The following is a 15,158-nucleotide window of genomic DNA, read 5'->3' as shown; positions in this document are numbered from 1 at the left end:
GGTGTTTTGTCCCCCATCACAGGGATTTTTTAAAATGGTTTGATGTAGCTGGGTTTTCTTTTCTGTTGTGGTTTTTTTGGGGGGGAAGTAATACGTAAATCATGGTGTGTTGCCACAAAGTCAGAAATGGAGAAAATGGATTTTTCAACTTTGAAAGTAAATGTAATTTAATGCCTTTTAGTTGCAGAGGACAAGTTCAAAGTGCCTTTATCAACTGTTGGCTCATTTAGATGAGAAAAAATCTGAATATGTTTGAGCCATAATGTGCAAAGAATAATGAGCATCAGGTCAAAGAGGAAAATTGGCTAACAGAAGGAAGGTGCTTTGGGTTTATGCACCTCAGGGTACAAAGAACGAAGTGATGTTCTCAGTTTTTGGGTAGACTAAAAGTAAACTAAGGCAAAAAATAAAAGAAAAATCTGTCAAAGAGAAATAATGAGGAAAGAGGAATAGTTAAACTATTGACATAAGTTTCAGACTGAAGCATATCGGTGCTTTTGTAGCTTGACAGTAGCTCAGCTAGACAGTATTTTTGAAAGAATCTAGTATTAAAAAGAAGCAGTTGTTAAGATACTGGTTTGATTGCTTGAACAAGACCCTTAGGTTAGGTACAAATGTTAGAGAAAATTATTTTAAACATATGAAAGAGAGAATTGGTCAATATAGAGAATGATCTGCTAAGGTTAGCAGAAACTGAGTCTGTGATAAACTCAAGAAAATCATGAAGGGGGAAAAGCTCATTAGACTGAAGTGGTTTATAGATTACAGGTAATATCAGATTTGCTGCTGCTGGAAGAAATGGAGGTGCTCAGAGTGAGAATATAGGTGGTATTTAGAAAATTTATTAAGTAAAGAAAGGAGACGCCACATCAATTTTAAATGAATCCATTGATTCATGTACCTAAATGACATTACATTTATTTTACTTCCAGAGGCAGTTAAACAGATTTTGGTCCTACATTTTGAAATAGCCTGGGAGGTAATTGGGAGTATTTTGAGTCAGACTAGTCTAATGTAAAGACTTCAGAAATTTCAAATTGCTCTTGGCGAGATCATTCCAGTCGTGGGAAGGCAGACTTTTAATAGGGAGAGTTCATGATAGTGAAGAATTTTTTTAAAGCTTTTTTCTGTAAAATTTGGAGTTATGTAAGAAGTCTGAAGTGAGGCAAAACTTGAGAGGTTTTTTTTAGAATGATAGAACAAAAAACCCTTCTCATTTTATGACTTGCTGCATGGCTGCAGAAAGGGTAATAAGATACATTTGTAATAAAACAGTGGTTGAATCTTAAACAAATATATAGCTAATAATAGTAGTCTCAGCATTGATGGAAGTGTTACCTGTCAGTTTATGCATGAGTGAAATAAGCTTATGAGCAGATTTCTGAGTAGTGTGAAAGTATGCTGTTGCTTGAATGCAGTCTTTTCCCAGGAGGGGAGGAGATAATTTAGTTATTAACATAATGAGGTTTTTTCAGACATGTATCAGTGACGTGCAACACTTGCATTAAGCATCTCCTGAAAGACTTGTGTTTCTTGGAATTTCAAAATGTGTCAGCAACAGTATTAATTTTAAGGGAGATATGCTTCCTTATCCCTGTCGTCTTTGTGTCTCATCCAGACTTGTTTGTTGCAAGTCATCGATTTGAAATAAATACTGTGCCTTCTCATCTGTGGATTAAGACACCGTGTGAATGGCTTCTCTGCGCATAGGCAGACACTCTAACCGTATCAGGATGGATTCAGCCATACTGTTCTTGAATGGGTGCCATTCAGGTTGAATATTTTGGGTAATTTACAGGAAGGAGCATCCCAAGGCACTTGAATGGACTTTTGTCTGCAGTTGCTCGCTTTTCTCACACAGTTTAGAAGGGGGTTTAGATCAAGCCTAACATAATGAATGGATGAGGCTGTATCTCGAGGTTGCGTTCTAGACTGTTGGACACCCATACAATGGGTTTGCATTGGTTTGAAATATTTTAATGGAGTGATATTTCTGTCTTCTGAGAAAAGTCACTTCTGGGAGTAGATTTTTTTTTAACTTCCATTGACTTGGATTATCCATTTTCAGCAAGACATTTGTTAAAAACTCGTTTGCTTTTGTTCATCTCTGTACAAATGTACTTGTTTAAGTTGAAGCATATGAGAAAAAACCAAATGTTATATTGTACCCTTTACCTAAATTTACTTTTTCCTCAGACTATGAGAACAGTACATTTGCTCAGTTCTTAAGAACACAGAAGTTGACACCCAGCTTGCAGCACTTCATTCTTCACTCGATTGCCATGGTTTCAGAGACTGATTGCAGCACTCTTGAAGGTCTTCAGGCAACAAAAAAGTTTCTTCAGTGCCTTGGCCGCTATGGCAATACACCGTTTTTGTTTCCACTGTATGGTCAAGGAGAGATCCCACAGTGCTTCTGTAGGTAAGCTTCACTTTTCTGATAAGTATCTTCCAGAAATGAAATCCTGATGCTAATAGATGTCATTCAATAGGAATCATCCTGTTAACAATTTCATGTTGGTTTTGTTTGCTTTACATTTTCATTGGATGTGAAATTTCCCCCCTCCAAAAAAATAGGAAAATTTAAAAAATAAGTTGGAAATAATGCTACTCTAACATCTTGAAACTCTTTACTTGCAGAAGATACGTTACTTCTAAACTCCTAGTAAGCCATAATTTGGTTTTGGGTTTTTTTTAATACCTTTTGCAGTTAAAAGTATTGGCTTCTATTGTGGTGGACTTGGCAGTCCAAGTTAATGGTTGGGCTTGATGATCTTAAACGTCTTTTCCAACCTAAAAAGTTCTACAGTTCTGTCGTTGTATTCCAAATGTAACTTGTCATTGCTGGCTGTTGTGGTGGCTGCCTATGGTAAGAAGTACTAGGAAATAAGGAAGACATAATTTAACTCCTGTGTAGCTATCCCTTTTTAAAACTGACAGAGGAGACTTGGTGCCATGTTTGTCCCAAAGGATGGCTGTGCATTTCGGTAGGCAGAGAAAATTTGTGGTTTAGTCTTCCTGAAGTTACAGGAGGATACGTGTTTTCAGTTTGTGTTACTAGTCAATGCTGCGAGTGCATCTGGCATTTTAATAATGAACTGGATTTTTCACAAAGAAGCAAACTTAGGCCGTGTGTCCCGTTTATTTATTATTAAATAAAGTTATGTAATCCTTTCACCTTTGTTATGTCACAGACTTTTACAAACAGAGCAACTGATGTGAAATCATGTCCTTATCCTCTTGGCATCATTTTGTAGACCACAAGTTCCCACCTATGACTTGAACAGCAGAAAAGATATCATGAAGCCCTGTTACACTGAGCCATATACAAACTGTGGTTTTATACTCCAACATCTTAAACAGCAGCCATATGTTCTCTACTACTTCAGCCCTACAAAGTAATTAAACCAAAAATCCTCTATTGACTCCAGGATAAACGTCCACTTCAACCCTTCTGCTTGAACTGTGGGCAATGATAATGTAGGCTTTAGCGTGATTCCTGAGGTATGCTAGGGACCAGAGTTCGAGCAGAGGAGTCGTTGACGGGTGCTTTTGGGGACCATTAAGGATACATGTGCAGAGGGTGGGCGGTTTTAATTTTCAGTTGTTTCCAACAGTTCAACTGGTTTTTAAAAGGCTGAGGGGTTTTTTAATCTTTTCTTTTGCTGGCAAGCAGCCTTTCCATCTGCTCTATGTGGGTTTTTAATGTAGTAACCTGGAGGTCTGAAATAAACATTAGCTCTATTTAAAAGAAGCACTATTGCATGGTGAGGCCACTTTGTTGTCTGAGTGATATATTTGTATATCATTCGTTTAAGTATCAGTGCCAAGTCTTACCTGCTTTCTTCTTTGTTGGTGGACAAGTTCTGCTTTTTACATCTGTGCTACTATTCAGAAATTCTGGTTTACAGCACACTGTTGGACATTATCTTCCTGACTTGTCTGCATGATAGATTCTGGTTTTCTTCTCTGTAACAGTACTTAAATTACTGCTAGAACAGTGGCCTCAGCAGCTTGAGCCTATTTGTCAGTGTATAGGATGGATGCAATTATATGCTGATAGAAACATTCTGGACTAATTGTCAGAGTTCGTGGAAGGTATCTACAGAGTAGCTGGTTGGCACCAGCAGCCAGCTGTGTTGTGCAAGGTCTTATTTGGCCTTAGCAACAAATGAAGGCCACATGGAATCATCCTATATGATGTAGATTATCTAATGCTTTGATTTGATCATTAGACAGCGAGGCATTGTTCTGTGCTGCATTGACTAGAAATGCTGCTTGGTAACATCTTTTGGCGGTAGCCTTTCATCTCTACCTTAAACTCTGTTTGTATGGAGATTTTAAAACATGTGAACCTATGTAATTAGGTGCTCAGACAGAAAATTTATAGACAGTAATTGTTTAAGGTAAGTACTCTGGACATAGTCATGCGATAGAACTTGTGTTTGTAGGTTTTGACCTACAGAAAGATGTCTTTCTGTCTCCATACATCTTCATGTGGGACCAGATATCTGTACATGACAAACAGATTAATAATTCAAAATACTATCAGAGCCACAAGTTTCACGGTTAAACCTCATTGATGTAAATATCTGGGGGAAAAAGTAAATTTAATAATTAAAAAATAGAATTTTTTTAGTTACATTTTTTGCACTGTAGGTTCTTCTCAATATAATTTTTCTTGCATTCTTGCAAGCCTTTTGACTATATTTTGTTTAATAGCCAGCATGTGCAGTTTTCTGATCTGTAGCAGCAATATACTTCAAGTTGGCAATGGTGATGTCCAGAAGTCTTCTAGATATTCTTATCAGAAAATCATTCTGGCAGTGTTCAAGGCCAGGTTCGACAAAGCCTTGGGGAACATGGTCTAGCGTGAGGCATCCCTGCCCATGGCAGGGGTTGGAACTGGATGATTTTATGGTCCTTTCCAAACCAAACCATTCCGTGATTCCATGATCACAGGAATTCTTCAGATGGCCTGAACTTTCTATTTATGTCCACTGATTGCTGCATTTCAGGGTGGTTTTTTTGCTAAATTGTAAGTCTTAAAATAAGGACTATATCTTAATAGTTGAAGCAAATTGCTCTGTAAAGCCAAGAGGTAATTAAATGGTTTATATTAAAAACATTTGAATACAAAATAAAGTCTAAATGTCTTTGGTTTTAAGTGAACAATTCAGGAGGCAATCACAATTTTTTTTTGAGACTAATCACAATTTTTAGATGTGGTGTGCCTTGGCTATTCTGTCTCGCAGAAACTGAGCAGTATCCGAACAGATATTCAGATGTTCAGACTGTATAGTAAAGTGGTAATGCCACAACCTATACATCATACCCTACAGTTTTTATCACCAGGTTATCAGAGTAAGGTGTCACCTGTTCTGTGATTTCTAACCACCGTTCCATATTCTGTTTTAATGTAAACCTCTTAAGCGTTTCTTGCAGCCAGTTACACTGTGTGTTCTCATCAAGGCTACTGTTATAAATGGCATACATGCATATTTATGTGAATGAGTCAAAGACATTTGTAAGTCACATCCTTGCATTCTAAATGAATTCTGCATAAACAGTACAACGTTTTATAACTACTGACGACACTTGAGTGAGTAAAAGCTGTGTTAGTTCTTTATTGGTTTAAACAGGTATGGTTTAGGAGAGAAAATTAAACTTTTATATCACTGTAATGTACCTCCCAATATGCCGAGGTACAGATGTGAGATTCCTGTCTCCATAAATTGGATTCGTGATACAAGGAAGGTCATTGGAAGCCTCACACTATTCCGAGCTGACAAGCAGCAAAACTTTACCGGCTTGTGTAACAGCTTCTTTTGGTTCAAACTTCTTGGAATGAAACTGTTACATCTCTTCCTGTCTAATGAAGTAGCAGAAGCATGCTTAGTAAAAATAAATATAGTAATAGCTCATTCTTGAGGAAAATCAAAGCCAGGCTTTACATTAGGTATGGTAAACATGAGACACCCAGACATCAATATGTAAAGCATGAAGGGAGATCAGTGTATGTTTTGCACTCTGCTGTTAACATGTTTGTTGCAAATGTGTAATGCAGCTTTCGTTGTCTTGAGAAAATGTCACGAAAGAAAAACTATAGTTGGGCATCATTGAAGATTGTGAAGTCTCAGTGATACCACATTTACAATATTTAGTGTGATTTTGTTGTTTTTTTCTGGTTTTAGAAAACATTAGGGAATATCCCAAATATTTTTTTATGTAGGAGTTTAATGTTAAAACTGACAGCTTCCAAATTTTCCTTCTTATGTAACCTGAGTCTCCTTTCTTCCCATTTTTCAGGTGCAAAAGCTTTTGATTTTTTTTATGCTTTTGGGGAGTGTTTGGAAGTGCTATTTTCTAAATATTGTTTCATATAGTTCACTTTTACAGTTCACCTCAGTAAAATATGCCTCTTAGTTTTCCTTTGAGAAGTCTTTCTGGAGCTTTCAATTGTGGTTCTCTTCACCTGTGACCAGTGTTTTTTAATGGGTGAGAACTGAGAAGTCATTTGTAGATGGTGGCCTTTCTTCTGTGATTTTTCTCCACGGTTGCTTTATGGACACTGAATTTTTTTTTGGGGAGGGATTGTGCATTGTTTCTCTTCTATTTGGTTTCAGATTCTTTTTTCTGGGCTTTTGCAAGTATGAACATCCAAAGGGAAACAAGACTTTCTGAGAAGCAGTAGTGGACACTACAGCGTCCACTACTTTTGTGCCCAAAAGTTTTTCCCATTTGAAGTTCTGGAGGGATTTGGAGAGTCTCTGCTGTCTGCCATCTCATAAAGGCCATCTCATAAAGAGGTGACAGACACATCGTGTCTTTTTCCTCTTTGTTAAGAGTCATCCAAGAATTAACAAATGTGGTCATGGTAATAGGTGCTGAGGTGGTAGAATCTCTTCAGCTGCTTTGCTGTAGGAATTGGTGATTCACTGACTTTTATGGGTGGTCAGTTAATGACTTGCATTTCCTATAAATAGGCTTTGAAATTATACATATTGTACGTATTTGGTGGACAATGTAACCTTTTTTAAGTAGTTGTTACAGATTCTAGCTGAAATTAGTCATTTTTGCGTCTGTGTCAGTGACACTAGTAATCTTGTGATGGAGGAAAGCTCTGATTAAGCCGGTTCATCTCTTTCAATCCCTATATTTACAAGAAGATTGAGAGTCCAGGCTGAGATATGATGGATCGTGTGATTGATTTGGAAGGTTCCCGTATATATTTCAAAAATGAATAATCAGTTTTTACCCTTATATTTGAGCTATGATCTCCTACAAATGTCAAAGCTTCTGAGGTAGTCTCAGGTACTTCAACATTTCCAATTATGTTCCTGTTACAATCTCTAGAAAGATTTTGCTGTTCTGAAATGAAGGCTGGACTACAGGAAACCTGACTGTAATAAGCACTTACAATTTCATTTCATTTGCATCTGAACATAAGTACCATGTCTCTACACGTAAGCAATATGCATAACTTTTCTATATGTTAATTGTATGAATTGGCATATTAATGAGAAATTCAAACAATTGTGATTCCTTGTGACGATCAGACAGGACAGAGCTGAGTCTCAGCACGTATGCAATTCTGTGCAAGTGTGAAAGAATTGCAAGTGATTTAAAAAACATAGGCTGTATCTGAGAGATGAGCTCAGGCCTACATTTCAAAATACATGATTTTTGTATTCATATATCTCTGGTCATTTAGGATTATTCCATTTCTTTGGAGCTGAAAAATTAACTTGAAATTACTGACAACTGTCAGCTTTACCTGGTTTTTACGAAAATACTGAATAGTATGAGCAGCTGCAATGCTGCTTTCCTTTTAATTGTTTTCACTGGCACTTCAGTGAAATCATAAAACTTTTGACGTAGTTTGGCTTTTTAAGACAAACTTGATATCTTTCTCTTCACTCTGTTGGCAGATGAATGCAAAATGGGTAAGCTAGTTAGCGTGATTGTTTGTAGGATCAGTTGTTTGTTTTTCCCTCTAAGGAGAAACTCTTTCTCGGGATAAACATCAGGGAAGTGAGATAATCCATCATTCTGAGACCTGTTCACTAGTGATGGATGGATAGATTGGTAAAGTAACTCAATAATCTTCATTTTTTTCAGGTTATTCACAGATCAGTGAGCCTTGTCGTTAATAAAGCTATGGAATGCTTTTGTGTCCTTGCCCACATTATTTCTCAGAATTTGACAGGAAAAGACTTTTAATTTGGAAATAACCTTTGTTGTGAAATGCATTGTAAGTGTATGAAACTTTGAAAATGCCTCCCGATTTTATCTTTCTTCTCAGTGAGATGTTTGTCAGTTCTTTGTTTAAAAAAAGTATTTACAAATATGAGGAGCTTTTCTGCTCATGATTTCACTGACTAGAAATACAGTGCTCTTCGGAAGTGTACACTTCATGAAGGCCTTCAACCAGTAGAATATATCACGATACATTCACATGAATCATACAAATGTTGTCAAAGTATATTGATTTCAGATCCCTAACTAGGCATGGAAAAGTTTTCAGATAAAAAATTGTATTATAGTGGTTAGAATATGCGCTGTGGTATAGGAAAAATATATGTAACATTATGTATTAAAAAGGCTGAGAATAACTTACATTGTCCTACTCCCATTCTTGATCAATCTTGTTTCATTTTACAAACATCTTTGGAACTTAAAAGCACAAAATACAAATGCTTTAGTGAGATGATATTTCAGTAATTATTTACTTTAATAATTTAGAAACTATTGTGTATCTAACACATTATTTGGTATTATCTCTTCGCAGTCTTCTAATAAGTAAATCGCTCTCTGCTTGTGTGGGGATATGCAGATTCTGGCTTGTATATTCTTCCTGAGAATAATGACTAGGACATATGAATATGTTACAGCATTATCAGAGGATCTATGGAAATGACATGAATGTTTATTATTGAAGCAAATCTGGGATGTAAATGCAAATGTAATGTAGCAGAGTGCTTTTTCGTTAAAGTAGAAGGCAGAGAAAGGTAGGTCCCAAAACATTACTGAATTAGTAAAATAGTCCTTGAATTTCATTGAGGGTTAAAGTAACTTGAATTTTTATGTCTTTTCTTGAGGCAGAAAATACATAAATGGATTTTACAGATGAGCTAATGCTCTAATGCTTGGTGACTGGTTTCTAGTCACTCGGTTTTTTGTCTCTGCCCTCCAGCCCTGATCTCCCAAGCTCCTCTTTGAGGGCAGAACTATTGTGTAATTGCAGCTAACTGACCTTATGCAAGGAACAGCTTCAACTGTTTCTTGAGATTAGCATCCCAGAGAATGATTTTTAATGTAGATTCACTAAGAATAGTGTTAATGGCAATATCCTTGAAAAACGTTTATGTAATTCTTCCATTGTCTATGACAGTATTAAGCAGCTTCTCCTTCAAATTCCGGTGAACTTTTCTTCCATTGAACAAGCCAGGATTGAGCAACTTTCCTTTCAAATTCTGGTAAAATTTTCTTATGCAGCTATACCAGCACAGCTACAATATGGTTAAAATGTGGTGGTTATCCTCTAGTTCATTTCAGATCTTTGCCCAAAACACAGTCAAGGGTACACTGCTTGAAGTGCAGGTTAATTTTCTAGCAACTTCATGTTGAGGTCTGGCTTTAGCTAATTTGTAAAGCGAGATGTAAATGTACCGACTAAGTCTGTTGAACAAACTATTTCGGGTTAACAAAGTCCTTAGTTAAGAAACAGTGTCTTTTACATCGTGGTTATGACCATTCATAATCTTGACAAAACTTAATGGCTCTGCAACTACTTGGTTTAGACCTTGTCTCAAATTCTTTACCTCAAATTTTGAATTTTTGATGAGAAGACAGTAGCCTCATAGTTCATTATATCAGTCATCATCATTGAACAGTGTTTGGGTTTACTTTGCAGTTTCTGGAAGCACAATAAATTTATTCTGGAAGCAGAACTTATTAATAACCCTGTTTGCTTCAACAAGAGACAATACTTTTCCAGTAGTAGTTCTATGGGACTCTTGCTGGCTGCATTCATACCCTGATGAATTTTCACAATTCTTTGTGACTTGATTAAGATTTTAGCAAACAGTTACATTTTCACTCCCCCTGAGATTTTCTTGTCAACAACTGTTAGGTTGATTTGGTAAAATCACACTTACCATTCTTTCTAAGTATTTTATTTAAGAAGGCAAAATCTCAGACTGTTTATTTTTTTAAACAAGAAACAAAACACCACAGAACACTTCTGCTGGAAAGAGCAGTTGTGTTCAAGAGGGAAAATCTAAAATTTAACACAAATCTGATGACTTTTTAAATTTATTTGATCAAGAGACCTGTTACCATGCAGTAATCTAGCCATCAAGAGTTTATGGTCAGACTTGGGTTTATCTTTCATCAGCATTGAAAGACCTCCTTCCTGCACAAATAGATTTTTCTCCCTCCTAAGTGTCCCAAGTTGTAGGATGTCACATTTAATTTCTTTTCTCATAAACCAAGAAATTAGATTAATCTTTTGCAAAAGACTGCTTTCAAAATCCTTGTATGCTAAATGCCTTCCTCCTGTAGAGTTTCTTTTGTTTCCTGTTGTACAGAGGATTGTTATCAAGGGTCTCTCATCCCTGTGTACCTCAGGAAATTAGCATCTTTTTTCTTATTCACCAGAAAGTAGGAGCTTACAAGAAGCTGAAGTTGGGTGTGGTTTATGCTCTCTTGCAAATTGCAGGTCTGATCTGTCAAATATTTCTACAAATTGTCCTGCAAAAAGCAAGGATACAGCAGATAAGAGAATGTCACATCTGCTGAATCAGCAGCTGTGGCAGTTGAACAGCTTGCGTTACACTTGCAGGCAAGCAGGGGCTGAACTGGCCACATTCATGTAGCCTGTGTGAGGGTGATGTTGAACCAAAACTCTTCTATTCACAGTCAGTGCTGAGCTTCAGAAGCGCATTTGTGCTCCAGAAATGACTTTAAGCTGGGTAGCCGACATCCTAAAGCAGATTTTTGTAAAGTACTACGCACGTATGTGTTAGCACTTTTTCCTGTAGTTGTTATATTTGTGCAACTTCAATATTTCTGAAACAAGGATTTTTGTTCTGTGGTTATTTTGAATGTGGAAGATGGGAAATGAGTTTCATAGTTGAACACTTGTAAAAGAGGATAGCTAACGAGTGAATAATTACAGAAAATTTCTGTGGTGTTTATGTGTTTCAGGTGCATTATTAGATCGTAGAATCAGAATAGTTAGGGTTGGAAAGGACCTTAAGATCGTCTGGTTCCAACCGCCCTGCCATGGGTAGTGGCACCACACTCTAAACCATGTCACCCAAGACTCTGTCACTTGGTCTCTGGTTTTTGTTGTGTTTAGGTTGGTTGGTTGGTTTGTTTATTTTAGGAATTTATTAATGGATGCAACCAAGCTACTTTTTCACCACTCTTAGATCTGAACAACTCTTCCATGAGAGTCGTTAGTAATACGGCTCTCGTATTAGTAATAAGCTTGCTAATACTGCAGTTGCTTAAATTACTAACAGTTTGTCAAGTGCAAATGGAGCTTAAACACAGTCTTACTTTTGTCAGCAGAACTTTCTCAGGTTTTAGAAACAGCTTAATAAATCTACCCTTGCATGAAGTGAGACTGGAAGTCTAGGAACATAAAACTGTATGATGAACTAAGCTTTTTCTTGCAATGTCTTCTAACATTTGAGTTTCAGAAAACAGAATTGGAATCTTGAGCCTATAAAAAGCAGCATTGACTTGCCAAAGCCCTAAACTTGCAGATCACGTAATAGGAACTCAAGCGTTCAAACTCTTGAAATAGTTGCACTTCAGTGCAGATTTGGCCATTCAGATATCATGAACAATAAGTTGTCATGGCTCTGAAATAGACTTAAATTAACCCTGTTTTGTAATTATGGAAAAAAGTGCACAGAGTGTCTGATGCATCTTGGGGTAAGCGGTAAGTTGGTATATTACTCAGATTCTTGAGGTTTGTGGTCTAAACAAAATCGGGCACACCAGGTTCTATCTTGTTATCTATTTTACTGTCAAATACTATATGCTCTACTAGAATTCTTCACAGTATGTTACTGTACATTTCTATATATAGCTGCCTAAATCACATACAATAAAAAGGAGCGATTTCTTAGTTTTAAAATGAAATTTTGTTTTTAAATCCCTAGAAAAAATACGAACTATGAAATTGGCTGTAAAATGACATTTGACTGGGCTACTTTTTTTGGTTTTTTTCCCCAACCCCTCTCAGCTGTGGCATTTCCTCCTGGAGCTGTCACCATTCCTGCCTGCTGTGTCTTTCTACATTAAAAGAGTTTGCTGAAAACGAAATTAGCAGAAATGTTTGCTCTCCCCCCACAGTGTTTTGATTGGGAGCTTTGCCATTACAGCAACACTTTCTAAAGCATTTCGCAGTCACAGTGCTTCTGTTTTACCATGTTAGGACAGAAGATCTGGTGAAAGAAATTACTTTGCTATATGACTACAGGCATAAAAATTGTGGTTCCTGCCAAATACTCTTTGAAAGTTAACTAATTTCCATTTGATAACTAGGCAGGAACTTTCTGACAGTTTTAAAACTGTGATTTTGCTAATTGGATTTAGAAATTAGGCTGATTCTCTGTAATCTTTTAGGACTTTTTTTTAAATTTCACAGGAATGCTGAACAGAGTCTTCAGGAAAAAGTCAATATATTTGACTCTCCATTTGCTTCTTTGAGCGCATAGTTCTCCAAATGCCAGGACAGTTCTGGTTCATGTCAATTATTATCTCATTTCTTTGGTGGTGGTTTTCGGTTGGTTTTGCTTTGTTGTTTTTTTTTATCTTCATCTGGGTGGGTGCACAAACTGAAGTTTGGCTTTTTTATGGGAAGTCTGTGCTGGGAAAAACTATACTTTTAACTGTAGCTGTTTTATTAATTTGACTTGTCTGTATTCTACTTGATAGTGTTTTTGAAACATAGAACAATATTGTAGGAAATGCTGAAGTTCTAGGGAACTTTCAGGAACCATAGAATTTAACATAAGAACCAGGTCACGGCTTGCTCTGTGTGTAAAAATAAATTGAAAGAGGACAATCCATTAATTCAGCACTTGGCATGTTTTGCTTTGATCTTTCTCCAGAGCTTGCTGTGCTGTACATGCGGAATTCATCTTTAAGGAAAGAAGCAAATAGGTTTTGCTATAGAAGACTGTTCAGCTGGGGAGAAAAATTCTTTCTTAATTACTCTATACCTCTTAGAAAGTAGAAGACAAACTATATGATAGAAATAAAAACTAGGGGTTTGGTGTGTAACTGTGGTATGGTTTTCCAATTCTTTTATGTAGTTTCAGAATGAACAAAGGGTAAGTCTGTAATTTGAGGGTGTTTATGGTATTTGTGTTGAAAATCAAGGTGTCAGATGGAGAGACATTCTATTTTTGTTCAATTAATATCGGAGAGCATTACATCAAAGCAGTAAACTCCTCTTGTATCAACAGATGCAGCAACCCTGAAGCCTATTTTCTCTCTTGTTACATTAGTGTTTAATTAAAGAAAACAACTAGTTGGAGGCAGTTACTTTCTGTGAAATGTAATGAAGATTTATTTTGTAGGTGACCTTCACTATATTAGCTGAATCAGTAATCAGTAAAATTAATAGAATAATCAAATTATATACAAACTCATAAATCATTGCGAATATGCTGTCAAAAATTCAGCTTTTCATACGTCCTATTGTTTCACAGCTATATTAAAAATTACAACTGCTGATTCCTGCCCTAATGGGAACTGAAATGGCATTTAAAGACTGTGCATTATGGAAGGCTACCAGGCCAAAAATTTTCACAACTGTTAATTTAGCTGTAATATGATTTGATGTCACCAGGGCAAAGTTGAAGTTGAGTACAGTGTTGTTGCTATCTTTCAGCAAAACTTGAATTATTGGTGAAGGCAGTCGCCAGTTAATTAGAGTAATATCAGTTTAAATGTCTGTCATTTAGGGTTAATGGTATCAAAGAGTTGCCTTGTACTTGAGGTACAGTCAAATCATCTTGAATAGCCTATTGTATGAAAGTAATGTTAGCACAATGATTTTACTTTGCCATAAATTATCGGGATGCCATTTAGTTTAATATTTCAGTTTCTATATTTAAATAATTTTTGGCAAGTTCTTCCTAATCATGTCATTTTTCATGCTAGGCTGTTTTAATAAGTATTTTGGCTCTTTGTAATTGTTAAACACAACACAATCAAAATTCCTTTCCATTTTCATTTGAAAAGAGAAGTTTTCCACTGGCCTACTCTGAAAACAGGTCATGCCCTCCTCCGCTGGGTAGCAGGCTGCTCTTGAAAATAAGTAATTCACATTTTTGCGCAGCCAAGCAGCAAAGTTCTTTCAAAGCACGCTAGAAAAATAAAGTGCATATATTAAAAAGCCCCTGACTGTGGTTGAAGTCAAAGGAAAAATATAATTTATAGTTTTTAACAGAAGAATCTTAGTTCTAGTTAAGTTAATAGTGCTATTCTTATATACCACATACGAAATAAATTCGTCTGAGTTGGTTTGAAAGATCCTAATACGTGCTTTGTCAGGCAAGAAGCCATTGATTGCAGCATTAGAGATAATAAGCCCATAGCTCAAAGCTCTATAGTAGTTCTTCAGTGGATGTTTAACCTTTGTGTCATCTTCAAAAATCTCCAGAAAACCAAGGCCTGCATTCAACATGGTGTATATTCTCCCTATTTTTGCATGGGTGAAGGAGGTATTCTAGGGAACCAGCTGATCTGATTCAGCCAGTGGTAAGATACTGCTGAGCTTTCCTGGGAGTGCTGCCCTTTGGAGTACAGCTCAAGAGATGTGAGTTGGCAACACGCTTCAGCTGTTTGCCGTACTGTATAATTCATGCAGTTTAAAAGGTCTTACGGTGCTAACTGTCTTCAAAATATATAATAGGACTTTCAAATGCCAGTATGGATTCCATTTTAGGAAGTCAGGTTCACAAAATAAAAGTTCTCTTTTCAAGTTCATCATCTATGAAACAGATACCTAAAGCTCTTCAAAATAAAATCTAAAAAAACCCAAATAAACCAAACCAAAAAACCCCCAACTGTTAATAAACCAGGAAAGTCCTGCTATCATCCCAGACATCTGGGAGAGCTAAGTTCCA

General features: G+C 36.5%; 1 protein-coding gene across 2 annotated transcripts in view; it reads left to right on the top strand.

Annotated features, from left to right (window-relative positions):
- Positions 1-15,158, top strand: part of LOC115612623 (rab proteins geranylgeranyltransferase component A 1-like) — a 68,997-nt gene that overhangs the window by 29,226 nt on the left and 24,613 nt on the right. The window contains exon 8 of one of the 2 annotated variants that reach the window (XR_003993097.1): positions 2,197-2,418. Coding sequence is in view for 1 of the 2 variants with exons in the window: in XM_030497131.1 (XP_030352991.1) it covers positions 2,197-2,422 (226 nt within the window). In the remaining variant the exon portion in view is untranslated. Of the gene's footprint in view, positions 1-2,196; positions 2,423-15,158 lie in introns of both variants that reach the window. The other variant, XM_030497131.1, reaches the window with a different exon arrangement.

This window comes from Strigops habroptila, chromosome 9, assembly GCF_004027225.2.
Source record: "Strigops habroptila isolate Jane chromosome 9, bStrHab1.2.pri, whole genome shotgun sequence".
In the NCBI taxonomy this organism is placed as follows: domain Eukaryota; kingdom Metazoa; phylum Chordata; class Aves; order Psittaciformes; family Psittacidae; genus Strigops; species Strigops habroptila.
This window is presented reverse-complemented; position numbering and strand designations above follow the sequence as displayed.